The 27,882-nt window shown below is 40.1% G+C and overlaps 2 protein-coding genes across 9 annotated transcripts; one reads left to right on the top strand and one right to left on the bottom strand.

Annotated features, from left to right (window-relative positions):
- Positions 1-11,875, bottom strand: fbxo8 (F-box protein 8). Of its 7 annotated transcripts, XR_006824784.1 has the most exons (9): positions 11,310-11,472; positions 9,506-9,605; positions 8,815-8,898; positions 7,539-7,683; positions 6,872-6,998; positions 6,372-6,490; positions 6,064-6,260; positions 3,278-3,522; positions 1-3,183 (listed from the first exon to the last, which is right to left on the bottom strand). XR_006824784.1 is itself a non-coding variant. In XM_046047413.1 (8 exons), the coding sequence occupies exons 2-8, from the start codon at positions 9,603-9,605 to the stop codon at positions 3,335-3,337; spliced, it is 960 nt and encodes a 319-aa protein (XP_045903369.1). In that variant the 5' UTR covers positions 11,691-11,875; the 3' UTR covers positions 1-3,334. The 7 variants fall into 7 exon arrangements, 6 of the variants coding, with proteins under 6 accessions (XP_045903369.1, XP_045903368.1, XP_045903373.1 ...); XM_046047413.1 differs by lacking the exon at positions 11,310-11,472 and adding an exon at positions 11,691-11,875 and having other exon boundaries at positions 1-3,522; XM_046047412.1 differs by having other exon boundaries at positions 1-3,522.
- cep44 (centrosomal protein 44) lies at positions 10,138-27,882 on the top strand. 2 transcript variants are annotated; one of them, XM_046047420.1, is made up of 10 exons: positions 10,138-10,344; positions 12,412-12,515; positions 14,045-14,192; positions 14,307-14,444; positions 22,189-22,263; positions 23,651-23,845; positions 25,447-25,575; positions 25,713-25,811; positions 27,166-27,237; positions 27,545-27,882. In XM_046047420.1, the coding sequence occupies exons 1-9, from the start codon at positions 10,342-10,344 to the stop codon at positions 27,235-27,237; spliced, it is 963 nt and encodes a 320-aa protein (XP_045903376.1). In that variant the 5' UTR covers positions 10,138-10,341; the 3' UTR covers positions 27,545-27,882. The 2 variants fall into 2 exon arrangements, with proteins under 2 accessions (XP_045903376.1, XP_045903375.1); XM_046047419.1 differs by lacking the exon at positions 10,138-10,344 and adding an exon at positions 12,082-12,238.

The following is a 27,882-nucleotide window of genomic DNA, read 5'->3' as shown; positions in this document are numbered from 1 at the left end:
CTTTATTTAACTGTTAGCTGACAAACCACATGAAATAGTAATGTGACTGGGTGCCATCGCAGTCCTCCAGCCACAAGCAGTAGAGAGAGAGAGGAAGGAAACACCTTCACCTTCATCTCGTGGGGAAGGAGAACCACATCTATCACTGAACTATGAATTGAACTGTTTAAATTTAGAGAGGATCAAATAAAATGAGTGTTACGCTGTACAGCTGTAGGTGGTTAAAACATGTCTGTAAAATCAAGCACAGATTTAATAAGTCAAATATTTGGAACAATTTCTCAGTACATTTTGTCAGTCATAAAGTATTCTGGTAACTATAAAGACAAAATCACACTACAGGAAGTTTATTACCTTCATAATTTTAAAGAAAACAATGAAGATAAAGTTCTTGATCTGTGTGCATCATCAGCAATGAGGAATCCCCAATAACATTATTTATTAATTAAAATAAATTCTGAACTCAGCCTCTAATGAAGAGACTTTTTAAACAAAATCTATATAGATACAAAACAAATCAAAAAAGAAATAAATGTTGATTGGTATTGCAACTAGATATCTAGGTTATAATATAAACCCCCTCAATTTAACAAACTGTGTCATCATGGCTGTTGCTATGGTTCCATTCCACCATCACTGTCACAGCTACATGTTAGCCGCTGGGACTCATGGGTAGAAGTGACTTTCGTCCTGCATTCAGGTCTGATGGGCATTATTCAGTTGATTTACTTTTAAAAAGCAACAGCTGGAAATATTTAATGTCTTTGAATATTTGAAATCATCAATATGTTCTGACTGAAGTCGTTTGTACACCACTGGAATGCCTGTCAGCCACCACATCTTCTCTTCTGGCTTGTTGCCCCTGTTAAGAATAATAAGCTTCCACTATTTGAAAAATACTATATACTGTTAAATAAGAAAACTTTCACTGGGTTGTTTTTCCAGGGAGTTTAAAAAACAATGGAGGCCTACGACTAAAGCTAAACCTGTGGCAATTGCGGTAAATACATGTGCATTGTGCAAAAATATAAAATTATATCAGTATTAGTTTTAAAACACAATAATTTCCTGAACCTCAGCCAGTGGTTTAATCCTTCCAGGACAATTCAAAAGCTAAAAATTGCAGACATTATCTTTCTCTACACGTCCTTGATAATGATGCCAGAATTAGAGTCAGGTCCATCACCGAACCCTGACTTCTACTATTTCCTTCATAAAGCAGCATCACATACTGTAGACGCTGCTGTGCTCTATCGGCTGCACAAAAAGATCGTCACCTCAAAGCAGTATGATTAAATTCTTCCCTAATGTCATGTATAAGAAACAGTTTTAATACATTCAGTTTCAATAATCTTCATCATCATTATCTGGACTAAAAGTCGCACAGAAGTCAGCTAGTTGGTTCCTACAACACGGAGAATGTGCATTTTACTTTGCTTTTTACCTGCATGTCCATCAAATGTATTATGCAACAATCCATTTGAATTCATGCATGTTAAAAAGGTCCCATATTATGCAAAATATTTTCAGCTGAATTAAAACAAAATCCTCTCCTTTACTCCTGCTCAGTCTTTCAGTAAATGTGTGCGCCAACATGCGGTTTCATTTTGGTTCCCTTAACGATGTCATGAACAGATCTGAATAGCATCGGACCTTCTCCAGCCTCAACTCTCTGTTTTTTAAGGAATTTCCTGATGGACAGACAGCTTTACTTGTTGCTATCGCTACAGTAGCTGTTAGCTACTGCTAACTGTAGCTGCCATTATCAGCTGACTCTGCCTGAACTGGGCGCACCCAGCAGTAAAAAGCTCCCGTACTAACAGAGGTGTAAACACCAACATACCCCCGGAGCGCCAAGCTTCCAGTCCGCGCAGAGTAAGTTAATAGGATGGATAGCTGCATGGCTAACTGAGCTAACTAGCCACCATTAGCAGTAGTCAGTAGCTAAAGTAACTGCTAACAACAAGTAAAGCTATCTGTCCATCAGGATCTCCGTAAATCACTGAAAGTTGAGGCAGAGCAGCCGGAAGACACATCCAAAATAAAAGTATGAACCTGAAAATGAGTATAACATGGGACCTTTAAATAATTTCACATTTGTGGTGTTCACCAGTCTCTAGAACTTTCTCTTAGATACAAATTAACTTCACAATCGCTCCAGACCTGTCGGACAAGTCATGTCTGACCTTCTCCACTGGGCGACAAAAACACTTTCACTTTCAGAATTATGATGCAATAATCTCAATCAATCTGGGGTTCAACGATGAGACAGAAAAGAACTAAAATAAAATACACAACTAAAACAAATGTAACGCAAGAATAATATTTTGTTATCCACCATATTCTCACATGACTTGCCAATTTACTGAAAGGTGTTTTAGATTTTGTACTTTTTATTGGCACATTTTGGCACAGGAACCTCTGCATTTGAAAATTTATGCAGGTCACTGTCCAGTATCATTCTCGGTTGCAGGGAGGCTGTAATATTCTCACGTATTCTCTCGTCTTAGTCATGGGCCTAACTTTATGTCAAACTATTCCCTCTTTATTTCTGTCAAATGATCAAATCTCACAAGCGCATCACGAACAGGTGACATTCATGAAGCTGAAGCGAGCGATTTACGTTACGTTTGTTAGGTGCAGTTGATCGAGCTTAGTGACTCTGACTTGGAACACTCATACAAGCACACCTCAATGAAAAAAGTAGGAGATAAGAATACGAAAATGTTCACACACGAGGCCCAATGTGTTGTCGTCTTGTTCGTCTTACTCATAAAATGAAACAATAAATAAACTAGTATGTGCCAGAGAAAACCAGGCTTAGTTGAATCTTGACACTTGGACATTCTGGTTGTTACCCCTGGACAGTGTATCAAGGTCAACTGACGTACCTTCGTCATTAGTAACACTAATTCTACAAGCAACAATGGTGAGTGATCTTGTGCTAGCCTTGAGCCACGTCTAACGTCCCGTGTCGCTTCCTACAAGAATGGAGCTGTTTGTCCTACTGGGGAATGTGAGGCAAATCCTGTCCAATAGGAAATCAGCATGACTGTCCCGGCATCTGTGACAGGCTGAGGGCAGTGGTGCTCCTCCTCCACCAATCAGTAGTTTCCATCCGTCAGTGCAGTATCAGAGCTCGTCTTCATGGTTCAACTTTAAAACCTCCTTCTTTGCAGTGACCTGGTTTTAAAGACAGTTCAGGTGTTTCACACCTTTGATCTAAAATCTAATAATACAGTGTTCCATACTTTACTGTCATGTATGTGTCAATCACCAACTCGTATTCTTCAGTGCAGTATGAGGATTTCTGCTGGACAGCTGGTAGGTAAAGCTACGCGGCCACGTGGCCAATCAGGTATATGTTGTCATAGAGGTGGCCTACGAAGTCATCCGAGACATTATGTGCTGCTCGGCGAGTGTTCCTGATAAACTCCCTCTTGGACATTTTGTTTTTGACGTGGGGGCTGGTCAGATCGATGGACAGCAGGATCAGACTGTAGCACAGCACATACACAGCGTCTGCAGAGAGATGAGAGGAAAACCGTGATCACAGTTTTTGTTTTATCCCACGAGCTTTAACACAAAGCTCGGCTGTGTGGCACTAAAACAGAACAGGTCATTAGTGTTAGCTGTTCAAACTGAGCTGTCAGTGCCCCATCGGCAGAAATGTCATTGGACCTCAAAATTCAAATCCTTAACCAAAATATTACTATAAGAGGAACCAAAGTAAGACACAGAAACTGACAGGTACTGCGCTACTAATAAACTCTAAACTGTTTTCCACTGTTTTGCAAAATCCGTTCCAGAGGGATGGAGGGGCAGAGCAGCATGAAAAGGCTGCGATCCATCCATCTTTAGCCTCAGTCTCCGAACCATTACACTAATCCTACTAATCATACGAGTAGGTCCAAGGACTTAACAGCAACAGAGTCAGGGATTGGTTCCTGTATGGTCTGCTGACATTAACAAAGCCCCTAGCAGGTTAATGCAAGGTCCACTGGCAATACTGAGGCCAGGGATAAAATAAAACCTTGACTATTTCCCTTTTGGTGTCTCTGTGGGTCACATGTGGGTGGAGTAGATTTAAAAATTTCTTCAACTGTCACGAGAGATTTCGGCCTTCCAGCTGCAGGGTTTAAACACGCGTGTCTGCTTGGGGTCTAGATATATTATAATAATCCAAAGATATCTTGATGACCCCCTGATCTGTCTTGTAGGATCACAATCAAGTCAAAACTTTGACCGACACACCAGAAACATTAAAATTTAATCCTACTGCTTTGAAATTTCCTGAATGTATTTATCCCCCGGATTTACATCCTCTTTCATTTGGGACAATCCAAGAGCTTTCCTCTAGTGCCACCTTCAGGCCAAATTATCACTGCACACAACTGAATACAATGTGTGTACAATTGGATGATTTTAGCTTCCAACAGATATTATGTCAGTTCATGTTGGCTGATAAGTAACAAGAAATTGCAGATAGAAATGCCAAAAAAAAAAGTTCAGTGTATTATAGAAACCGTGTCATTAGACAACACTAACACATTTATTTTTCAACTCTAAAATGCAAAATGTCACCATCTGCAAATATGTTGTTCACAATTCTACCTCAAATTTAGTTTACTTCATTCTGATACAAAATAAATGTCCAATATAATGTAAAATATTTGTACTGGCTTGTTATTTATCCACCCATTCATCATGTATATCATTTTTGTATATAACGTTTGGTTGTCGAGTGTAAAATAAAGGGAACTGCAGTTTCATCTCGTTATGCAGTCTGTGTTGTAATACAGTAAATAAAATCGACCTTGTAACTTGATTATTCGTGGTCTATATAGAATATTTCCTATTGGATTTACAGATATCTGTATGTACTCAGCTGGCTGTTATTAGCTGCACCTAGGTAAAACAAGTATAGTCTAATACAAAAGTCCGGCATTAAATCCTATCTTCTGCATGAAGGTTATAATGTTCAGTTTGTGGTGGTGTTGAATTGTACTGCATAATACACAGAGGCGTTTCTGTAATTCAGCCCACACTCAACACAGCAGACTAAAGCCTCCGTTTGATACCATCTTCTCATTTGATCAGCAGAGACGAGGTACCCATTGTGAGGTTTTTTTTCTCTCACTTTGTTGAATACAAAAATTCCAAGATGTCTACGGGCTCTGCAGAATATGACATTTGTTCATTACATTTCAGTGGAAAACATGACAGCCACAAAACTGATTTAAGCAAATAACCTAAGTTAGGAGAAAAGGAATGAATCAATATTTACTATTAATATATCTCAAGGGTTTTAAACAGATTTCAGTTGCAAAGCAGTAAAATCTACATTTGAGTAAATCATATTTTGCTGTCAATAGATATAAGTGATTCAGAACTGTTTGCACCTGTTCATTTTGAAAGAGCAGCGGCCAAAGGTTGAACGCCAACACTCGACCAGCCAATGGTGTAACGTCACCACTCACTCACTTCAGAGCTTACCGGGTTCGCCCCGCTTCAGCCAAAAAGAAGCAGGCAGTGCTCTGGGATAACCTCCCAGCTGACATCAGACAGTCTGACGGAGTTTACTTTACAATTATCCTTCAAGCTGCTCAGTCTCAGTGAATCTATGAAGCCTGGTACTTACAGCCCAAGCTTGTACTGCCACTGTAAACTTTCAGAAAACTACTGCATCTCTCTAACCTTCTGTTTGTTTGTTGACACACAATCAAATTTTGCTATAACGGGAGAGGGATCCCTCATCTGTTGCTCTTTGTCCCCATTAAAAGGGGCTTTGTACTTATCTGAACCGCGGGTCTAAGGATAGAGATTGCAAAGCGGCTTGTGGCAAATTTGTGATTTTGTAGGTTGGGACATATAAATGAAATTGATTTGACTTAAAACAAACAAGTGGCAAGTAACATGCTTAGATTTTACACTGATCAGGACAGACCAGGCTTCATACCAGCATCCATTATTTTATTAATACCGATAAGCCTGGGACCACAACAACTACAAAAACCTTTAACATAGAGCATGTGTTCTGTATATATGTTTGCAATCACTAACCAGGACTGAGGCCGAGCTCTCGGACAAGACCAGGGTTACAGGCACAAAACCTGTGGCTGAACTTGGTGATGAGGGTTTCCAGATACTCTCCTCTCTCCTCGGGCGCGTGGATGTGTCTGAAGAAATCCCGTAGAGCATTGGGGAGGAACTGGTTACTGAAGTTATGGAGGGTCACCAACTCATCCAGGACATCCCGCCTGCACACACAGACATAAATACAACAATGCAGCTGCTGTCACAGAACTTTCTGCCATTATAGTCTAGTAGTGAGTTTTCTGGGTATTCTGCGTGTGTGTGTGTGTGTTAACCTCTCATCCAGGTAAATCCTCAGCATTTTCCAGTTGAGCCGTCTGGTGTAAAAGATGAACTTAGCCAGCTCGGTCGGATGATCCACTAGTATACCTTTAGACATGAAATAGCTGATGCCCTACACACACAAAAAGAAAGAAGAATTTATTGTACAGTAGAGGTGTTCTGGACTTAGTGTTTCATTGTTTGATCTGATGTGATTATGACATGAAGTCTCTCATTTCCTGACTGCATCTCCCCTGGGATTGGACCCCTTGTTTTGATTCTTTCTCCCACCCTGCCTCCCCGCATCAGTCCACATCCATCATATCGCAGCGAGGGGTGGCTACCTCTTTTGTTATCTTTCTTCTTTTTTTTTTTTTTAATAGCAGGTACATAGTTAGGTACTGTTTTACCTTGTTATCTTTGTAACTGACCTGTCAGTTAGTTTTAGTTGGCTGGAAGCAGAGGTTTTGTTTTATTTGCTGATTTTGCTGATGAATGTTTGGGCATGTGTTACCTCCTGTGGGTTAGCATTGAATGTCAGGCTGCCTTCATCTAGTTGTAGGTATAGTCTTCTATATGAGAAACCAGCAGGAAGTCTTCTGTTGTAGATGGAGCAGTGTCCCCATGTGGACTTACACAGCCTGATGGACAGACACACGTGGGTTATAGAATAGAAATAGAAACAGATAGAATTTTACTGTCTAAATGAGGCAAAAACAAAAGACAGCCGTTGACAGTCTGAATGAATGGGGAGAGAGCTAGAACTGCACTGCACAAAAATCGCTGAAATAGTTTGAAGACTTTGCCTCAAAATAAGGTTTAAAAGACATTTTTCCGCCACCGGTTATACTTCTACTACACATGAACCACGAAAGTAAAACAGACCCTTACACGATTGGCTGAAATGTTTCCCGCTTCGGCTGTTAAAAGCAGACGATTGGCTTTCTAGCGGGAGGGGCGGGATAACCGCCATGTTTGCCGTTACAGGCTTTCCCCATAGAGTGGTACTGAGAATGTGATTGAGTGGCACGTCTCCTCTATAAAATGTCTTTGGTATGGCAGATCACACAAAACACTGCTCAGGATGATGATTCTTTGCCGGTCACAAAGACGCTTTTTTTGAACATGAATCAAAACACCACCTCATTGTTTTAATCCCCACAAACATATGACCTCCTTACCCCTGCCATAAGTATTCGTCATTTCCCAGGTCCTGCCACACACAGCCGGCCAGGCACAGATCAGTAGCATTCAGATAAGACAATATGGTGATGCCTAATTCAGGTGGCAACATCTCCAAATCTATAAAACCATGATGTTCTTTACCTACAGTCAGCAAGAGGGAGACAACAAAGAAAGAAAACAAGTGAAGTGACAGCTGCATCAGAAACACGTGTACAATCTGAATGTTTCAAGTCAGCCTTTCTGTGGTTTGCCAGCAAGTTAAACCTGATGAACAGTGCCTCTCACCCAATGACGGCCGGGATACGCTAAAACCGATGTCATAGAACTTTTTCCTTCCTCAAGGTCCATCAAATGTCTTTTCTTCTCATAAGTGATTTTAATATAATTTGCTCACAGTGTCTTGTTTACAGTGTCGCAAATATATTTTTGCAAAGACCTCTCTTTCCTACTAGAATGGCTTTCTTTAACATTACTGCATTTTAGGCAAACTTAAAGGAGAAGAAACATCTCATTTAAAGAACACGCTCAAACACACAGGAAAGACCACACAACTCTTTGGAAGTAATGTTCAAAAAAATCAAATGGATACCTGGCTGCTAACATCCATGTGTGTTGTGTCACTGCGTTTGTACTCTGGTACTATAGCAGCCCAGGCTTTCTTTGTGGAAGAAGAAAATAAGGCATACTGCACTAAATGGGTTAAATCCCCGATTCACTAAGCTGAACAACCGGTCCGTCAGCTCTCTCTCTCTCTAGCTGCCTCCAAATACCTTTGGCCACTCATGGCTGCTGCTGACTTTGTGTGTCCTCAGAATCAGCTTTATTGCCAAGTAGGATTAAACATGCAAGGAATTTACTTTGGGTGTCTTGGTGCATAAAAAATAAACATAAAGTATATAAATACAGAGCATAAAATTGACAAGAAATTAAAAACATAAACAAATAAAGAATATGTACAAAATGGCAGATTATGCAGGAATATGCTAAATATTTGTGGTCACTCCTGCGCCTTGGTGGAAACTTAATTGAACAGAAAGAAATGTAAATGAAGGCAACATGAATGATGCAGGATTATGCATCATCCTGTGTCTGAATCAACTGAAGTTATGTCTTAAGGTAGTCTCTGTTATTTCTAGCTAAGCCGACTGTATGCACAACAATGGAAAGAGGAGGGGCAACCATCATCAACCCAAGAATACACTCAAAATATGTAATGGGAGCGAGCTGAGAGAGAGAGAGTTAGTAACGCTTAGTGTGTGTTTGCGTTCATACCTCCCATGCGTGTTCTGAGTAGATGGTAGATGTCGGGGCCGTAACAGTGCTGAGGAGCTCTTCTCTGGGGACATCCATCCCTCCCTAGAACAAGAGAAAAATAATCTGGTTAATTTTCTTTTCATTTAATGTCTTTTTAAACTATTGTTGGAGACTATCCCAGCATGCATTGTGGCTAAAGATTGACCAGGTACACTGAGTTGTTACAATTTAACTTAATAATAAAAAACCTTTGTTCATATTATTTTCATATGGTGTGTCTTCATTATCCATGTACAGTATTTATTTGGTAAACTGTAAAAAATAAATATAATGGCCCATTTTACTGTATATGTAACAAATATGTTGTCTAAAACACATTTATTTTTGCTTACTTACTTAATGACACTGTAAGGGATTCATTTTAAATACAAAAGGAGAGAACTTCAGATTTTATCAAAGAGGAGACAGATTGCTTGGAGCGAAACAACAGCAAGACAAACTGATATGATCAGAAACGCAGGAACAAGAACAGCCAGGTGGGGTCAAATTTATAGCAAACAAGAGCAGTGAAGAGCACAACAAGAAAGGCTGAACAAGAAAAGCGAAGGTAACAAACAACTACTGATGAAAACTACTTGTAACCGAGCCCATATTTTCACTCATACATTAAATAAAAAGCATTAATGTCAAACAGTCTTGCTCTGATTACCTTGCTCTCGACCTCCCGCTTGGTCAGCCAGTCGGTCGGCAAGCTCTTCCTGAAGCTGCTGCTGTTGTCTGGGAGGCAGCCTCCACAGTGCCTGACCCATCTATAAAGGCAGCACAGTGACACCATACATGAAAGTCTTTCTGCTTGCACACTTTCCCTGTTGTCTTTCTTCTCATTTAGACCTCACAGGATTAGTATTGCTCAATCTATCAGCACAGTAAGACAACTTCTCGGGCACCAGCAACAGCGGTTAACGCGCAGTAATTTCTGTGTTTTTTTTACTGTCTTGTTATATTTGTGCATTAAAATATCTTGGTTACATACAGACTTTCAGACAGGTGTGGAAAAAATGCTGTAAAGTAAGAATGCTTTCAAAACTAGACATGTTAATAGATTATATTCATCGACGAACAAAAAGCAAACTGAGCGAACAGAAGAAAAATCTAAATCAAATCAACATTTGGTGTGACCGCCCTATGCCTTCAAAACATCATGAGTTCTTCTAGGTACACTGGCACAAAGTCATACCAAACAGGTGCTAATTATCACCAATCATGAAGACATTCACTCAAAGTCACTTGGTACAGCATCTACTGTCCAGAGAAGTCTAGTCAGAAGTGGCGTACATGGAAGACTTGAGGCCAAAGAGCCTCAGACATGTAAACAAGGCCAAGAGACTCAACTATGCACAGGAAAACAGGGACTGGAGTGCAGAAAAATTCCAGCAGGTGCTCTGGACTAACGAGTCAACATCTGAGTTGAATATTTGGCTGTAGCAGAAGGCAGGTCGTTCGCCGAAGAGCTGGAGTGCGGTACAAGAAAGAGTGTCTACAGGCATGGTGGAAGTTCCTTCACACTTTGTTCATTGATTAATATAAAATATCATACCTAAAACACTGTACATGTAATCTTACTGTATGTCCACTGTACTTCAAGCAACGTATAAACCACTAGGCAGAATGTTTAAGAGTCATGGATCATATTGGTCACACTATCCACTAGCAAATTCAACAATTCATCACAGGTTTTTTACAAAATCTGCCTACTCGCTCTGGAGCTTGAGATGGAAATATATATACCTCCTGTTATTATAATTTCCTCTGGCTGATTTGTTACATTGGGTTTCACGGTAAAACTTCTGTTTTGATGAGAACTTAACAACTTAAAATGGGTCAGACAACCTCTCACTGTTCTGTTTAATCACACAGAAATTCCTCGCGCTGTAGCGTTCTGTAGATCAGATTTTGATTCAGTTTGATTGTGTTTTTGTATAAAATACAGACACTATTTATTGAGTTTTAAAAAGTCGGATTATATATTTGGGTCACATGATGTCATCTACAGTTCTCCTCTATGTTTCTGCATGATGTTCTAGTAGAAAAACTGTGTGGGGGGGGAATATAATGAATAAAGTGGTATAAAGCAGACTGATTTAACTGTGAGAGCATGCAGGTAAAATGTGCATGCAGCACTTTGGCTTTAGGTGCTTGAGCTTCTGTGCTCTTAAGGCTGAATTAAATGTGTATAGATAGATAGACATATTGTTAATTGACTGTTTTGGGAGCCAATCTGTAACATATTCTTGCCTGCACAAGACTGAAGTCCATCTTGTTAACAAGAGACGTGTGGCAGTCATAAAACTTTGTTGTTTCCTATATTAAACAAGATTTCACAGTGCTTCTAGTGTTTTGTGCCAGACTGCACTGACGTGTAACTGAAATATTAATGACAGTATCTGCTCAAAGCATTGTCCCCGGTTCCCCCGCGCTTATGAACCTCAATATTAGCGTGTAAGTTACACCACCTGTCGTCTTTTCCATGTCTCAGCCTGTCCACCGTCAGCTCGGCTGCGTCGCATAAACAAATCTATTACACTGTTGTGGAAGTTCCATCGAGCACGGTAGTTTGACCCGTAGTCCCGCCTTCCCTTCAACACCATTGGCCACACACAACGCGACGGCATTCAAAGTAAAACGCGATTGGCCGCTTTGGCTGTCACTCACGATGTGTTCCTAAAAACACCGAGTTAGCTCCCCCCGAGCTAGTTTAAGTTGACACAGTGTCGGCAAAAACTGATTTTTTGCCGCCATATTAAGGGACATTTTTAGCGTTTCTTTTCCAAACACGACGCACTATTTCACGATGAGTAAGACAAAGCGGCGTAACCCGAGCTAACGTTACCTACCTGAGTTTAGGGCTTCCTCTGACTGACAACCTGACCTGCACACAAGGACAGCTGGAACGCGGTTTCTCTGCTATCAAACGTAGCCGGTTGTCATATCATCAAACCAAGACCAAATAAAAACAGGGCAGCTGCTCATTTGGTTCAGGAGGAACATTTCATACTGTTGTCTAACAAACATCATCTTTTTTTTTTTTTCGCCCTCCTCCTGTCACTTCTGCCCCTCCCCTATTCTCTTCCGTCATCACTAAAAAAAAATAAACAGATGTACTGAAAGACAATTTTTAATTTTACAATAATGAATCAAACGTGCTCGTTTTATGCGTAAATACGCGCCGCATGTGACAAATTAATAAAGTAAACAGAAGAACAAACCAAAAAAAAGCAGAAAGTAGTGTACGTACAGCCAACGTCGCTGACGTCAAGTCGTTACGTTGCGTGAAAGACTTCAGCCAATCATGTTTCGTGCTGTTGGTGAACCCGGCAGAAACAAAAACAGCGAGTCGTTATCGTCAAGTCGTCGAGTTGCAGCATTTTCTGGAACAGGAGGGGTAAGTGATTGTGGATTAATATTCAAGCACAACTTTAAATAGAAGTAGTTAACGTTAGGGTTGCGCTTTTTTAACTCTGTTTTAGCTAACCTCGGTTTTAAAATATAACGTTAGCTAGCTAATATTTTGTTATAACAAATCAAATGAAGTTGCTGCTTCTCTGTCTCGCTTAGGTTGCAGATAAAATGCTGTCTACTGGAGATGTGCAAGGTTGTCTTCGTAAACTGGAAACTCTCCTACGGGTGATAAAGTACACCGGGCATGTCGACTACAACGGGTAAGTTAAGTCTAACGTTAAGTTAGGCCATTAAACTTCCCGTAAAGCTAACGTTACTTCAGGGACACAGAGGCCCTCTAACAACACACGACATAACGTTAACAGTTCATTAACAAAACAGCAACACGACGCTGAAGTTAGCTTCCAGTTCGCAGCTGTCAAATCTGGACTAGATTGTTCCAGAAACGCTAAACTTTCTTTAAAACACACTTTCAGATTTGTGAAACATTTATTTTATTTTTGAAAATACTATGAAGGGTGATTTAACACTAACCTAGCAGAACGATAAACAAAGTAGTTAGATTACGAGCAAAAAATAATCAGTTAATCACACTGCAGCTCTACTGTGTTGTCAGGTAAAATATCATGTATTACAGTTGAATATTATTGATATTGATAGACTCAGGATGAACTCAAATTGTCTAGTATGCTCAAATGGAAAGAAATTCTCATGCCTTTTTTATGACAGTTTATATTTTATTTTTTTTAATCTTGCTTAAATGGAACATTTAACACACAAAGTCGTGTGTGTGTGTGGAAAGCCTTTTGTAACCACATCATTATTGTTCCAGTGTAACACTGAGCAGCTACTGCACATGGGCACAGACTTGCCTTCATTCACGTTTTATTCTAAAATGGTTTGGAACCATGGATCATGCTTTGCATTGCTCACCTGTGAGCTCATTGGCTTCTTGTTCAGTGTTCAAATTCTTCCCATGACATACTTTTTTGCCAGAAGAGGGCCTTAGACCTTTCTTCTTTGTCCCCCACCAAAGAGCACCTTCATTACACTTTGTTGACCTTTGAGCACTCCAGACCTTTTCTTCCCTTGTACTTGTTTTTCTTTTTAATATTTTGCATTGTTGAGTAGTAACAGCACAGACATATATATCCAATACAAACAAAAAATAAAGAACAACACAGTAATGAGTATGATATGTTGGCTTGAGGGCTGGCAGGCATTCCTAATGTTTGTTATTGTGCATATCGGACCAAATTTTATTCCATAATTAATACCAAATGCACCACACCATTATAGCACATCCATCATGTAATGCTTATTAGCACCACTTGAATTAGAGTCTGTTCAAATAAATATGCATTATAGAGTCTCTTTCAGTGCACATATCTGTCAAATAATCCACGTGACAACTGTTGCATAGCCGGATAACCTGTAGGTCAGTATCTTTGTTTTGTTTTGGGCCCAATATGAACAAAGAACATCTATTCCAGATTCACTTAGAGTAATATAAATATAAAATTATTTATTAAGTAGTCTTAGATTATGAAGTTAGATTGTGTTATTGACTTTGCCAGATATGTTCTAATGCAGTTCTGACACACTGTAGAAATTTGTGATTCTGTAGCGACTGATTTTGATTGTCACTCTCTGCCTTAGCACACTTGTGCGTGTGAATCTGATTTTAGCACTCCTATGAGCTGTGATTAAAATGTTTGAGCAGTGTGAATATCGCATATCAGATTATCCATTTTCTCAGTTGTCTTGCACGTTGTTGTTTCCTCACTAGCCTTTCCAAAGGAGATCCCTCTGCTTTTCTACCAATAGTGAGCTTCGCACTCACCTCCTTCTCTCCACCTATTGCTGGGCAACTCATGGTGGCGGGACTGGAGCTGACCGGCAAAACTGACCTACGATTCACTGACACTCTTTATAAGGTAACACATTCTGAGTGCTGTTTTCTCAGTTGCACAAAGACTATTGTAAAGTATAACAAAATTCTGTGAAGATGCCTGCCACTAGCCCGTAATGATCCATTCGTCTGTGTTTAGGTACTACGAGATATCTTCCACTATAAGCCTATTCTGACCAAACAGCAGTTCCTCCAGTGGGGTTTCTCTCAAAGGAAAATATCTGTCATCTGTGACGTGATTGACTTGGTTGTGCAGAAACACAACCAACTAAAGAAGGTACAGAGCCTTTCAATGGATTATTTCACATGTTTATGTGACTCTTAAATGCAGATTGCACAATCTGTAACTGTATCTGTAACATTAAAGGCAGCAAAGCATCTCTGTGTTTGGTTATAGAACAATCTGGGATTTTAGATCATAAAGATCATTAAACCACTCAGTCGAACAGTTCTGTTTAGTGACACCAAATTGTTGAATTATTATAATTATTTTCCACTGCCAGCCGACGAGGAAGCAAGTGATACAATGTTACTTTGAGTTACTTTTGTGTTGCTAAAATGTTGGATGGTTGTTGTGCTTTCGGATGCACTAATCAACGAGGAGATGAGCCTGAGCTGTGTTAGGTGAGGGATTCCCTACAAGGTAAATGTAAATATTACCGCAGTTGTGCGCTGGCAGGGACCTAGCGGTTTGTAACGGTGAAAATACTGCAGCGGGTGCTGTATATGGATCGCAAGTGCCCAACACTTGCAGTTTGTGTCTATACATATTTTTCTTGAGTTGAGAGGTGATCCAAATAAAATTTAACAGCGTTTCTACAAGGGAGTCCGGTGTGAGCCGCTATCTTGGTCTGTTGTTTTGTCCTCCAGGTCAACGCGTATGTCATGTGACAGAAAACTATGAATAAAACTCAAGTGAGTAGTGATCACATCACTCAGTATGCAAATTTGCAGTTAGTATCCTATTAAACTCGATCCATCTCTATGGGTGCGGAGTGAGACCTGTAGGCCTCCTACGCCGGTCTCCAGCCCATCCTCCAAAGAGGTCTCACCTTCTTCGGTCACCTGTCTGGCCTCAGGTGAGGCCCTGTTCTCTCTGTCGTCCTCAAGCACGACGACCTAATCTCAGTCTCCTGCCTGATCTGCCTGACTTGCTCGGTCGTCCTCCGGGACGGCCTCCTGAGCTGTGGTTCCACCCTGGCCTGCTCGGTCGACCTTCGGGTCGGCCTCCTGAACTCTGTGGCCCCCCTGTTCTACTCGGCCTGTTGGGTCGTCCTCCGGGACAGCCTCCTGAACTCTGTGGCCCTCCTGGTCTGCCTGGCCTCATGGATCGTCCCCCAGGAAGACCACCTGAACTATTTTGCCCTGCCTGTATTTGGCCCATTGAGGACAGGGCTGATGTGGTCATGCTTGCGCACCCTCAACAGGATCAGCGCTGTTTTAGATTTACTGCAGCTTCTGGAAGCTTTTGCCAGGGATCCCGGTGAGAAGCGCATTGCTGTAGTCCAGCCTGGAGGAGTCAAAGGTGTGGACAAGCTTTTCCGATTGAGTGTGGGACTGAGTTTGGGCATGTTCTTGAGGTGGAAGAAGAAGGTCTTGCGCAGATGTTTGATGTGAGCCTAGAGGGTCAGATGAGATTCCATTCTAACACCCAGGTTGGCGGCTGATGTTGAAAGTGGAATATCCTGGCAAGAGAAGGTGATGCTGGTGAGGATGGACGACTGGACCTTGTTGGGGTGCCGACTAAGATGGTTTCAATCATTGAGCTGTTTAGCTGGAGAAGGTCTGGCTTCATCCACGCCTTCCAGGCACAAGTGGATGATGGCAAGGCAGCAGAGGGGGTTTGCTTTGTCCTGAGGTAGAGCTGAGTGTCATCAGCATAGCAGTGGAATGAAATTCCAAGCCACACTGATGACACGGCCGAGGGGTGAGCATGTAGAGGTTAAACAGGGCGGGGCCAATCACTGAGCCTTGAGGGACACCACAGGTGAACTGCACCTTGTCACCAGGACGAAAGTATCAGGATTGATGCAACACGGACCTTTTCTGTTGAAAGGCAGCATCCACTATATCAATTTTTGGATGCCCCAAAAATATATATTTAAATAACTAAATTAATATCATTAATGTGTGGATTAGGAAAATCTCTAGTTGGACAGGGACAAGAATGGGGACGCTTCAGAACATGCCTGAGAATCCTCTAGTTTTTAAGTAATTCAGTAATAGTTGTCAGTACATCCATTGGCACACAGCAAAAAACTGTTATTAGTTCATTTGACTAACTTAATTTTCCAAAATGTAAACAAATATCCTCCAATCTATGTTTCACACAAGTAAAGACTTTTACATTTGACATTTTTCTAAATACCTTATTGAGAGAGATACACACACAATAATACAACATAAATATATATATACTACAGTAATGTTACTTACTGTGGTCTAACTGTTAGAATGTGTGGAAACAATCTCATTTATAATATTCAGATGTATCATGTCAGCGAAATGCAGTCAGTGTAGTGTTATGCAGTGAACATGGATTAATTCAACATCAAGCTGATAAAATATTACTGTAACGTTGCAGCGTGATGCTGTCTCCGGTGTGTCAGTCTCTGTTTTGGCTCACTCATTAGTTCGTGGACACGCACAAGCACACACTTGGGACAGTAGTGGCTGCAATCTGAAACCTTACTGATAGAGGCCACTGAAGGCCCCTTGAACCATTGTGTGGCTTTGTTTAATTCTGGTGTTGGTCTTGGAATGTGTAGATGAGGCCCTTACAGGGAGCTGTTGAGACATCATGTTAAGTGGAACCAGGTGTTCTTGTACATGATATAAGTAACTTCAGAGCATGGACCAAGTATGTTCAGATCATACTATACAAGTTGCTTTTTAGGGCTGAACGATTTGGGGGAAAAAATCTAATTGCGACTTTCCTGCCAGATATTGCGATAACGATTCGATTTGCCATTTATTTATTTTTTTTAATTGAAGTTTTGCTAAAGTTCAATATTCTCTGCCGGTCTATTTTTGATGGAAGCCGCGTCAAGCAGCACAGAGCAGATGAACCAGGCAGGAAGTCAGACACAGAATGGCATAGAGAATCCAGTTGATTTTCAAAATAAAACACCCACCCAGACTCTTGATCGTACATCAACAATAAACACAGTTTCAACCAGTGTTGGGGTAGTTACTCAAAAAAAGGTAATGGATTACACATTACTAGTTGTTTTTTTTTTTTTTTTTTTTTAAGTAATGCCTTACTTTGCCTCACTGCTGAAAGTAATTAGTTACACTACTAGTTACATTGCTTTTGGATTACTGCATAACATAACCTGTGATGCACAATAACAATAAAGTTACACCTCATGTATGCCCAGATCAACACAAATCCTTATTATAATGAAGAAATACACAGGATCTCTCTTTTATGCTCTTTAATACTACAAAGCTGACAACAAAGATGTGAACATCAGCCAAACATTTGTCAAGAGAAGAACAAGGCTACAGTACAGTAGCCTACTATAATGCTTAAAACTTTATTTGGACATTTCATTGGAAACATTTATTTCTTTTCTCCGTGAGAGGGAAGAATTTAGAAAGTTGCGTGGCGCTGTGGAGAACCCCTTAGCTGCAGTAGTGCATAGATCATGCGTAATATTCATCCAGCCAGAGGGAATAATCACGAACTGTTCATAGCGTGTCGGGCCAAGAGATCGCAGAGACACCGGCCCAGTGCGGATGGTCGGTGATCGTTCCCTCTCGCTGGATGAAGTCTGACGCTCCACATGATCCATAATGATAGAGAAATATAGAGGTTCATTTCAAAGCATGCTGTCAATATTATAGAGACCCCCCCCCCCCCCCTGAATATCACAAATCATGCTTTTAGGGGAGCTGATGTCTTATTAAGGGGAGCTAATCTCACCCTTAAATTACTGCAAATACAGATGAAAGTAATCTGATGACAGTAATGCATTACTTTGTAACACGTTACTCCCAACACTGGTTAAAACAGGCAAAAAAAGAAACAATTTAACTACGTAGCCTACTTGACCATAGTAGAAGAACAAAAATCAAGGACAACTGAACAAATAAGCAAAATCTGTATGTCAGTAAAATCAGACAGGCAAATGCTCCATGAGGATATGTAATGTTAGCCTGCAGAGAGTGGAACCAAACAGGCTCACAGACAGCAGTAGTTGAAGCACACAAAATTGCAAATTAACAACACATCAACAACGTGTAGGCTAAACGCTTCGCTGCTGAAACACTTCAGTGTGAGTTGACACCGGACAAAATTGCAGCACAGCCGCTGCCTGTGTCGGTTCCACCAGCACAATTATCCCATGTTTTCATCTAGTTTCGTTGGTTGTTGTAAAATGCACACGCCCTGTGAGTATGACCATAACAGGAGGCGCACGGCGCTTGTGATTGGCGAGCAGATCTGTCACACAAGGATGACAACGGAATGAATTTGTAACTGCGTCAGATGCACTGTATAATTAACCTACATTGTAATCGCCGTCTTCACGATTAGCTAATCGCATTCTTTTATATCGCAATTTCAAGTAGAAAACGATTTATCGTTCAGCTCTATTGCTTTTTATGATAGGATGAAAGTTCTTTGGGCAGATGGCCAAGCAAATGTAGTTATTGTCTTGAAATGCTATAAAAGTGTATCATATTAACATCTGAGAGACGCACCCCTGACTGACTTTGGGTTAAGGTTGTGGTCTCCTTGTAATTACAATCAATTACTTCAACTCCTGTGTGTTTTGCGTTTATTTCATTATGTGTTGAGAGTTTGCAGGCGCTTTCCACAACCGTTTACATGCAGGAGAGACTCTCTCTTCCACAGACTCTCCAAACTTATTAAGCATCAGTTCCAGAAAAAAATGACAGCAGGTTGATCAGATTGAGGTGGTTTAGTTACCGAAGAGCAGATGTGTAAGAACCTACTATCATCTGCAAAATATCCCACAAAATTATGGCTACTGAAGCCAGCAGTAGTTCACATCTACCCCTTAGTCTAAAACCACCCCCAGTGCAGAATGAAGAATGCATAAAACCATATAAAGTGCTACAAAATGACCGCAGCTACATTTGAAGTCTATGAGATTAAAGTTCTCTGTCACTATAATGGATTTCCATTTATCGGATTCAAGAGAGGCCATGTATGAGTGTAGATCTGAAAGGGTAAAAAAACATATGGGATGTAGGAATCTACATATCATAGGAAGCTGATTTGTATAGACATACTGTGAGGTTGGCAATTTTTTTCATTATATTCATTTTCGGCTTCGGCCAAGAATTTTCATTTCAGTGCATCCCTACTTCTAAATAAAGGCCTGGTATTCTCTGGCCTCTGCAGGTGAGAGAAAGTTAATCAATCTCACTAGCGTTTTTTTCAGGTTAGGCCTGCATCCTTTGGTTGTTGGACAACCAAAGCTTTTCAGTGTTTCCCCTAGGATGGAGTTGTAGCAGTGGAGGTGAAGGAAAAAAATTTTTTTGTGCGCGTAGTATGTCTGAATAGAAAACCCCAACACAGCAGTATTGTTCTTGTGTCCATGAGCATGCGATGGACATTAGAATTCTTCAAATTTCAATGTTTTCCCAGTTTAATGTGCGCTTTAGGGGAATGTTTTGGTGTTGGTCGTGGTAGTTATGGTCAGGGGTTTTAAAATTTCAAGTTTTCCAATGAAAAATATTTAAAAAATCATATTGACCAATTTTTTTTTTACCATTTCTTTGAACAAATAGTTGGACAAATTTGTATGTTTGCCTTTTGCGTCTTCATTTTAAAGTTTGTGATATTTATCTGTATAGACATTAATAAAAAAAAAATAATAGGCAACATGAGAAACCACTTCCCTTCTGGGGTGCATTTTATTTGCACACTAAAATCCAAAAAAACATATCCTCATTAGCTTAAAAGGACTAGTTTGGACCACTAATTAACTTTACTTTACTTCTTTTCCTAATATTATATTACATTTATTCATTTAGCTGACGCTTTTATCCAAAGCGACTTACAATTGCTATACATGTCAGAGTTTAAGTGTCTTGCTCACAGACACAATGGTGGATGTCTCTCTTCCACACCAAAGGCAAGCATCTTATCTATGCGCCATCACCACCCCGCTGAACCAGTCTGTACAGGACAGAGATGTAGACTAATAAATTGAGCTAATATCATCAACACATCAATGAACTGGTTCACATCATACCTGCATGGCCACGCTCAGTTTGTACAACTTAAAAATGTTCAATCACAACCCTCCCCAGTCACCAGTGGTGTTCCCCAGGGATCAGTCCTTGGTTCTATTCTCAGGAAATATAATATCCAATTTCACTGCCATGCTGATGACACCCAGCTCTATTTATCTACCAAACCTGTCTGTCTTCTCTAACTGAATGCTTAGATGAAGTTAAAACCTGGTTCACTCAAAACTTCCTCAAACTAAACAATGATAAAACTGAAATTCTTCTTGTTGGCTCCAAATCCACCCTAGCAAAATGTCCAAATTTCGCTCTCCTCATAGACAATTCCACTGTCCCCTCCTCCTCCCATGTCAAGAGTCTTGATGTCATCCTCGACAGTACACTTTCCTTTGAAAAACACATTAATAATCTTACCTGGTCTGCTTATTTCCACTTACGCACGATCAACCATCTTCGTCCTTCACTTACAACATAACACTGCTACTCTCATTCACGCTATTGTCACTTCCCGTATTGATTACTGTAACTCCCTTCTTTCAAGTTCATTCATAAACTGGTCCAAAACTCTGCTGCCTGTACTATCACCAGAACCCCAGTCTCTGAACACATTACTCCACTTCTAAAACAAAACTGGCTCCCTGTCAAATACTGTATTGATTTGAAAGTTCTTCTCCTCACCTTCAAAGCACTCTATAATCTTGCTCCTCCTTATCTCTCTGAACTCCTTCAGCCCTACATCCATCCCGAACTCTCCGATCCTCTTCTTCCTCACTACTTTCCATTCCTCCTGCCCGCATGTCCACAATGGGGTTCAGAGCCTTTAGCTATTGTGCGACTCACCTTAGGAACTCCCTCCCTCTATTCATCCGTAGACGTCCCTATCCTCCTTTTAAAACTTAGCTCAGAACCCTCTTATTTCGAAAGGCCTGCCCCACATAACTCCACCTTCCACCGGCTTTATGATGAACTGCTTTTTTTTTCTCCATTTTATCTTAATCTTTAAATTGTGTCTTGTTTTTTTTCTTGTTATTGTATTTGCCTCCTTGAAATGTATTTTAACTGTTTTAATCTGTAAGGTGTCCTTGAGTGCTATGAAAGGCACGCACAAATAAAATGAAATATTATTATTATTATTATTATTATTATTATTATTAAGACATAGCAGCCAAGACGTAGCCTACTGTATAAGCTTTCCTGCTCAGCTACACAGTCTGAAGGGGAGGGTAAGATGTTAGCTAACTTAGCACAAAGTGGCTTCACTTTTACAGCAGTTGGGGAAACAACAGACGCTAACACACCATAACCGACACAGTACATTTACTGCCAGAATATTTTCCTCCTCCTCATATTCACCATCACTTTCTGCCCCTCGGACAATCAAACACAAGAGTTACATTGCTCTTATAGGCTAAAAGCACCTGTCACGTAGATGTCCTTTGAAGAGAGGAAGCGAGCCAAGCGATGAGTGTTAATGTGTTCGCATAGTGTGTGAGTGAATATCAGTAGTGCATTGATATAATAGGCCTAATGATTGTGTGTGAAATTTTAGCAGCGGTGCATTACCGCTTCTGAATGCATATAGGGGAAACATTGCTTTTAACGAATGGATGGTCGTAATAGCCGGAACAGCCATTACGCTTGGCGTTAAATTAAATCCCACAGATCTAAAATGAATCATGTGTTCTATCTGTTTGTTGACATTAATTAAGTTTAGAGGAGACCTGAAATATCAAAGCAGACAAAAAAACATTCAACAAACAGCAATTCTATATTGTGTGTTTGTGTGTGTGTTGTAGCCCAGAGTCAGATGTCCAGCCTCGTACAAGGATGGCAAAGGACAAGTTCATCCGACGCTGACTGATGCAGACGCTGTAAGTATATTGTAGCTCTATACCACCACTAAAAGTACACAGTACTGTATACTATTGCGCACCACTCAATGATAATACAATAACTTAAACACGTGACCTCTAAAATGCAGCAATGCCTACAGTTCTACGGTGGCCCAGAGATGTCAGGCCAAATACAAAAGCCACAATGCTAATACGAAAGCCACAACAGAAATGGACCACAGCGGAAGTTGACAACGAAAGACACGTTTAGTAATAGCGGATTACTTCAAATGGCACATGTCTACACAGTAGTACAGCGAGGCCTGGATAAAAAAAAACTTTATAATGTGACTCTTTTTCCACATAATAATGTCTGCCAAATGAGTACATGGAAAAGGAACGTTCTTGCCTGTTTGATGAATAAGTTAGACGTTCTGGTCAAATAATATACAGCGGGATATTTGTGTGAATTAAACAGTGAACATTAGCTTCACTTAAAGCCAGAGACTGAAGGAGGTTACCATGGAGACAACTGAAATCATTTTGCCCAAGCATAAATTGAAAACTCTGCCCTGGGCATGCACTGCACGACTTTAGAAATCTTGTTTTATTCCAAATCACACTGTAGTTACACCATTAATTAGAATCACCAATAATCTATTTTTCATTGTAATTAGTACTATTACTTACATTAAAAAGATAAACTGACTTAAAGTAACATGTTTTCCTAGTGAGCAAAATGTGGGACCACGTAATAAGCACGTAGTAATTGCTCTGTGGTAACCAGAGACTATTTCTGAAGTTAATGTGCACAGATAGTTTAATTCACACAAATCTCGCTGTATATTATTTGACCAAACCGGGCAAGAACATTTAGTCATTTGGCCGACACAATTATGCGATGGTGTTCTATCCAGGATTCAAACCCGGATCTGATGAATGCGGGCCGGCCACACTGCTGCTGTACTACTGAGTAGACATGTACTATTTGAAGTAATCGGGTCTTAATAAAGAAAAAAAGTAAGTTGGCTTTTCAAATATACAGATACCTAGCTAACAAGCCAATATGACCGCTACACAAAACAAACCACATGCCTATTATGAGTGGATTTGTTCTCAGCAAGTTTTTTTTGTAAATGCAATCAGCTGGCAAAAGACCTACGGGCCATGAATGTGCTCCTGCCATAGGGTGTGTTTGGTTACCTGAAAGTCACTGAAACCTTTAGCTGGCACAAGGTCACGGGCACATTAAATATGCTATGTTGAAGTCATTGGATATATGGGAGCATTAACAAGGATATCAAAGGGTAACTGACAGTAGGGAGGAGGGTGAGGTGTGACGCGTGAGTAAGGTGAATGATTAGAAATGTGAATCTGTGAAATAAATGTCTGTAGTTGAATGGCATTGTGTTTTTGTGTGTTTCAGGTATCTGAGAGGCCGTTTCTTGTGAATCACATTGAAAATCCCTTGACTTTTCCCACAGACTCTTCCCATGTGGAAGCATTCTCCTCCCACAGTGTAACCTACACCTCTCACACTGGTTTAAACCCCCCCCATTCTCCTGGAATGGGGATCAGAGAGCTGGGAGGAGGGCAGAAGGACAAGGATGACATTCTTTGTGTAAGCTTTTCTTTCTTCATCTTCTTACAGGGTTCAAAGTTTTCTGGCAATGCCGCGGGGCTGTTTCAGATTCTAAAATACATTATTATATGTCAATGGAAAATATTCATGCATATTTTTTAACTTGCGTAACAAGAACAAAGCTGTATATTTATGGATACAGCCATAAGGAGCTCTGTATGTTGTACTAATAAAGTAGACCTACTTTAATAAGCTTTGAAAGTTGTGCTTGGACTTGGATACAATTATCAGACTACAGTGTCAGAAGACGCTGAGTAAATACGGCATTTCTCCACCATTTGGACCGAAACCTTTTAGATTTAGTGTTATGGTCTTTCTGAAATGGATCACAACATGCGCTACATCTGTCATACAAGTCCAGCTGGACGGCTGTGGCTCAGGGGGAGAGCGGTCATCCACTTATCGCAAGGTCGGTGGTTTGATCTCCGGCTCCCCCAGAAACTCGAAGTGTCCTTGAGCAAGAACCCCAAATTGCTCCCTGCTGTGAATGTGTATGAATGAGTTAATTCCTGTTTCTGGTGGGTAGTTGGCACCTTAGCTTCTGCTCATCAGTGTATGAATGTATGTGATGGGGTGAATGTGATGTAAAGCATTTTGAGTGGTTTGAAAGGCTAGAAAGGCGCTTTACAAATACAGACCATTTACTATTACCATGGGCCCCACCCCCCCCAAAGACCCCTCCACTTCTTCCTCAGGAGCCCCCAGAGGCCTGTTGAAACAGAGTGGCCCAAGGATTACAGTAGACGGGGCACAGTATACTCAACCTACGTGAAATACACAAGTCATCTCTTGACATAACATAAAACATATATATGCAATAATTAATAATACAAATAATATATTTTCACCGATATGGAAAATACTGTAATTAAATGAATCAATTAGTCATTAATGAAACTGAATGCAGTAAAACAATAATTACCTAATAGTTTAGAATGTTGTACCTCAGATTTGTTAATTGATCCACTGTTTGGCATCAAGTGTCATTTTCTGACCATAAAGAAAAGTTTAAAACCACAATTAACCATCTGGTTTTTTTTTTAAACAGAACAATCTGCCTTTAAACTCGAAAGAAATAATGATTTAACATTTATCCTGAAAATTATCAATATCGAGTGATATATATAATTTTTATCGTGATAACATTTTCTTGCCATATCGCCCAGCCCAATAGAGTTAAACTTCAGTTAAACCACTTTGCCAATACATGGAGCCAATACGATTTAAATAAAAAGGGTGTTGTGACATAGTCCACTTCTCATACAATGGAAATGGTAAAGATTGATTATCTTTGTATATTTCACCAGCAGTAAAGATGATGTAAATGGAAATTATGAATATTTTGTTAAACTGCGTTTGTTTAAAAAATGTGCTGCAGCTTTCACCATAACAGAATTTTTTTTTTTTTTTATCTAGAAAGGTAACTTGTTGTTTAAACATGGATCAAAGCCTCTGCCTGTTACTTAATTCGAGTGCTCCCTAGAATCTGGTTTGAGTTTTTGTACTACTGCTTTCCAGAGGAGTTTGAATACATGCCATTATAAAATGTCATGTAACTTCATGTCTTTTCTGTCTTTCAGTCATCAGAGACAGAAGGAAGGCTCTCAGCACTGGAAGCTCAACAAGAGAGTCTTTTGTCAGGGCTAGACAGGCTCAGTGTCCTGGAGAAACGCCTGGAGGAACTTGAGAGACAGAGAAACACAGAAAAGGTTGATAACACACATTCTTTACTCTACTTCTTTAATAACTTCTTTTAATAGATTTTTCTAATTACACATGAAGCAAAGGAAATTGAATACAACATGAAATTGCCCTCACCTTTTCTATTTATCTTATCCAATTCCAGAATGAAGCACAAGTCATCACCATATCCAGAGAGAGCTGGGAAAATCTTATGAGCCGAGTCCTGTTACTGGAAACTAAACTAGAACTCAGCAATAAACAGGTAGGACAAGTGATTTCTTCTCCGTGTAGAATGTAGTTACTGTTTCTGCCTGTTATAGTGTTGATCCTCTATATTAAACACGTGTAGTCGTATAGTTCTTAAACAAATTGCCAATCAAAGCAAGAGCACTGTGTTGTGTATATGATGAAAAACTGTGATTCTACGGAGGAAATTAGCTTGCAACAGCTACAAGTACACGGTACACAATATATAAAGGTAAAAGCAAGTTATTGTGGTATTATGTAAGGATACTGTATGCTGCCAACAATTTTAACACATTGTTTTAACAGTGTTCTGTTGTCCTATTATACCATCTACCGTAAAACCTAAATTAATCCTCTGGGCTTTTATATCCTTAAACCACTGAACTCACCCAGCCTACATTTGGGACAGGCTTTAATCCCCCTCACACAAAACTAGCAGAGAAAGGAAATAGGATACTATCAAATTGTTTATTTCAACCAGTATGACTATTACTTGTATAACAATTAGGCCTTTTTTTTCTTGTTTACCATGACAGTAAATCAGAATTCTTTCCGTAAAAAATTAACAGGGTTAAACTGTGGAGAGTCTAACCGATCTAACGATGTGTAGCATGTCCATACTGACCGCTTAGAACTAGCTCAAGCTGGTGACCCAATGGACTTTAAAGAGGTGTTATACATTCAGAGAACTCTAATTGAGACCTGCCTTTATTTATCAAAATGTGTAGCCACACCAGGACAGTAAAAGGGACAGGTGTGTAATTGGGTCTCTGCTTTTAATTGAAGTTTTACGTTGTTAAACTGAATATGATCAATACAAATCATACCAATGGAAGTGATCCCTGTTGCTGCTACCAGGACAATAGAGCGTTGAGTATTTTATTATGTCATCCATGCGCATATTTTAAAAATACAGGTTATCCCATTCAGCTATAGACTGTCAGACAGAATTACTGGATCTTCTCTGAATGAATGAAATTAACTTCTGTTGCTGTACGGTGTTACCTGCCTGGAATTCCTCCACCGGGAGGCGTCTAAGAGTCATCAAAAAGAAAGTCAGTGCCCAAAACCCACGAGCGCTAAAGGAGGTTGAGTTATGAATATCAAATCAAAGAATTTCAGTCTAATGCTCCATCCTTCTCGCATTGTGAAGGAATGTCACTGCACTTACCAGATTAGCCAGGAGTAAATTCTGTCCATAGTTAGAAGTGAAGCTGCAGTTTTGGGAACCTTCACGGGTGGTTAAAAATGTGATTTAGCTTCAAACTAGCACTGAGTCAGTTTTCAGGTTTTCACCCTGGACTAAGAATATTTTCAAACAAAATGATATTTCTATTGTCTCTCTTTGCTTTCTCACCTCTCTCTCTTAGTTAAGTGTCCCACCAGCATGTCCGTCGTCAAGCTCCTCCTATTCTTCCAGCTCAGTGTCTGATGCTTTATAGGTGAGACAGCAGAGGACGTTTTTGTTACTTTAATTGCTGTGTTGTAAACATTTGGGGCATATGGTTTTGATTTAGCGTTCTCCTTTTCCCTTCTGACAGACCAATGTTGCATTCAATTCAATGGCCAAATCTGTTTTTTTGTCTGTTCCAAGTCAGTGCCGAACCTTTTCTGGGCCTTCCAACAAGACTACAGTCCTAACCATTTCAGCTTTGATTCCTTCCACAGTGGCTTTTTCGTTAATAACCTTATTCCAATCAGGGCCTTTGCCTCTCCAGACTTTAATCTTATCGTTTCTTGATCTTGCAGATAACCTCCACTCTGATGAAGAACACTAAATGCTCCACAACACCCTGCAGATAAATGATGACCCATGATCTTCATGTTAGTTTGGTTTAATGTAATGTCACACCGCAATTTTGCCGCTTTTTGGTATTAATGCATTATTGATTTTCATTTTTATGTACTTATTAGCTTGCTTTATTTTCCAATAAGTTCCTTTTAGCTGCAGATAAACTCCTGCAGGTGTTTTTAACTGAAGTCTCAAGTGTAATTACTGTAGAGGAAGAAATATTATCATGAAAATGAAGTCCCCGGCTGATAAGACTACAGAAGATGAATTCCAAAATGAAATTCTATTCTGCCTC

Source organism: Micropterus dolomieu, linkage group LG04 (genome assembly GCF_021292245.1).
Source record: "Micropterus dolomieu isolate WLL.071019.BEF.003 ecotype Adirondacks linkage group LG04, ASM2129224v1, whole genome shotgun sequence".
In the NCBI taxonomy this organism is placed as follows: domain Eukaryota; kingdom Metazoa; phylum Chordata; class Actinopteri; order Centrarchiformes; family Centrarchidae; genus Micropterus; species Micropterus dolomieu.
This window is presented reverse-complemented; position numbering and strand designations above follow the sequence as displayed.

Bases quoted from the DNA above. Each gene is read 5' to 3' on its own strand.
- fbxo8 (XM_046047412.1), bottom strand. From the start codon at position 11,468: ATGCCGTCGCGTTGTGTGTGGCCAATGGTGTTGAAGGGAAGGCGGGAC. The intron at 6,999-7,538 runs GTAAGGAGGTCA...TCTGTCCATCAG, and splicing joins GACGAATACTTATGGCAGGG to GCTGTGTAAGTCCACATGGG. The intron at 6,261-6,371 runs GTTAACACACAC...CTGTGTGTGCAG, and splicing joins AGGATTTACCTGGATGAGAG to GCGGGATGTCCTGGATGAGT.
- cep44 (XM_046047419.1), top strand. From the start codon at position 12,146: ATGTTTCGTGCTGTTGGTGAACCCGGCAGAAACAAAAACAGCGAGTCG. The intron at 14,193-14,306 runs GTAACACATTCT...GTCTGTGTTTAG, and splicing joins TCACTGACACTCTTTATAAG to GTACTACGAGATATCTTCCA. The intron at 23,846-25,446 runs GTAAGCTTTTCT...TCTGTCTTTCAG, and splicing joins ACAAGGATGACATTCTTTGT to TCATCAGAGACAGAAGGAAG.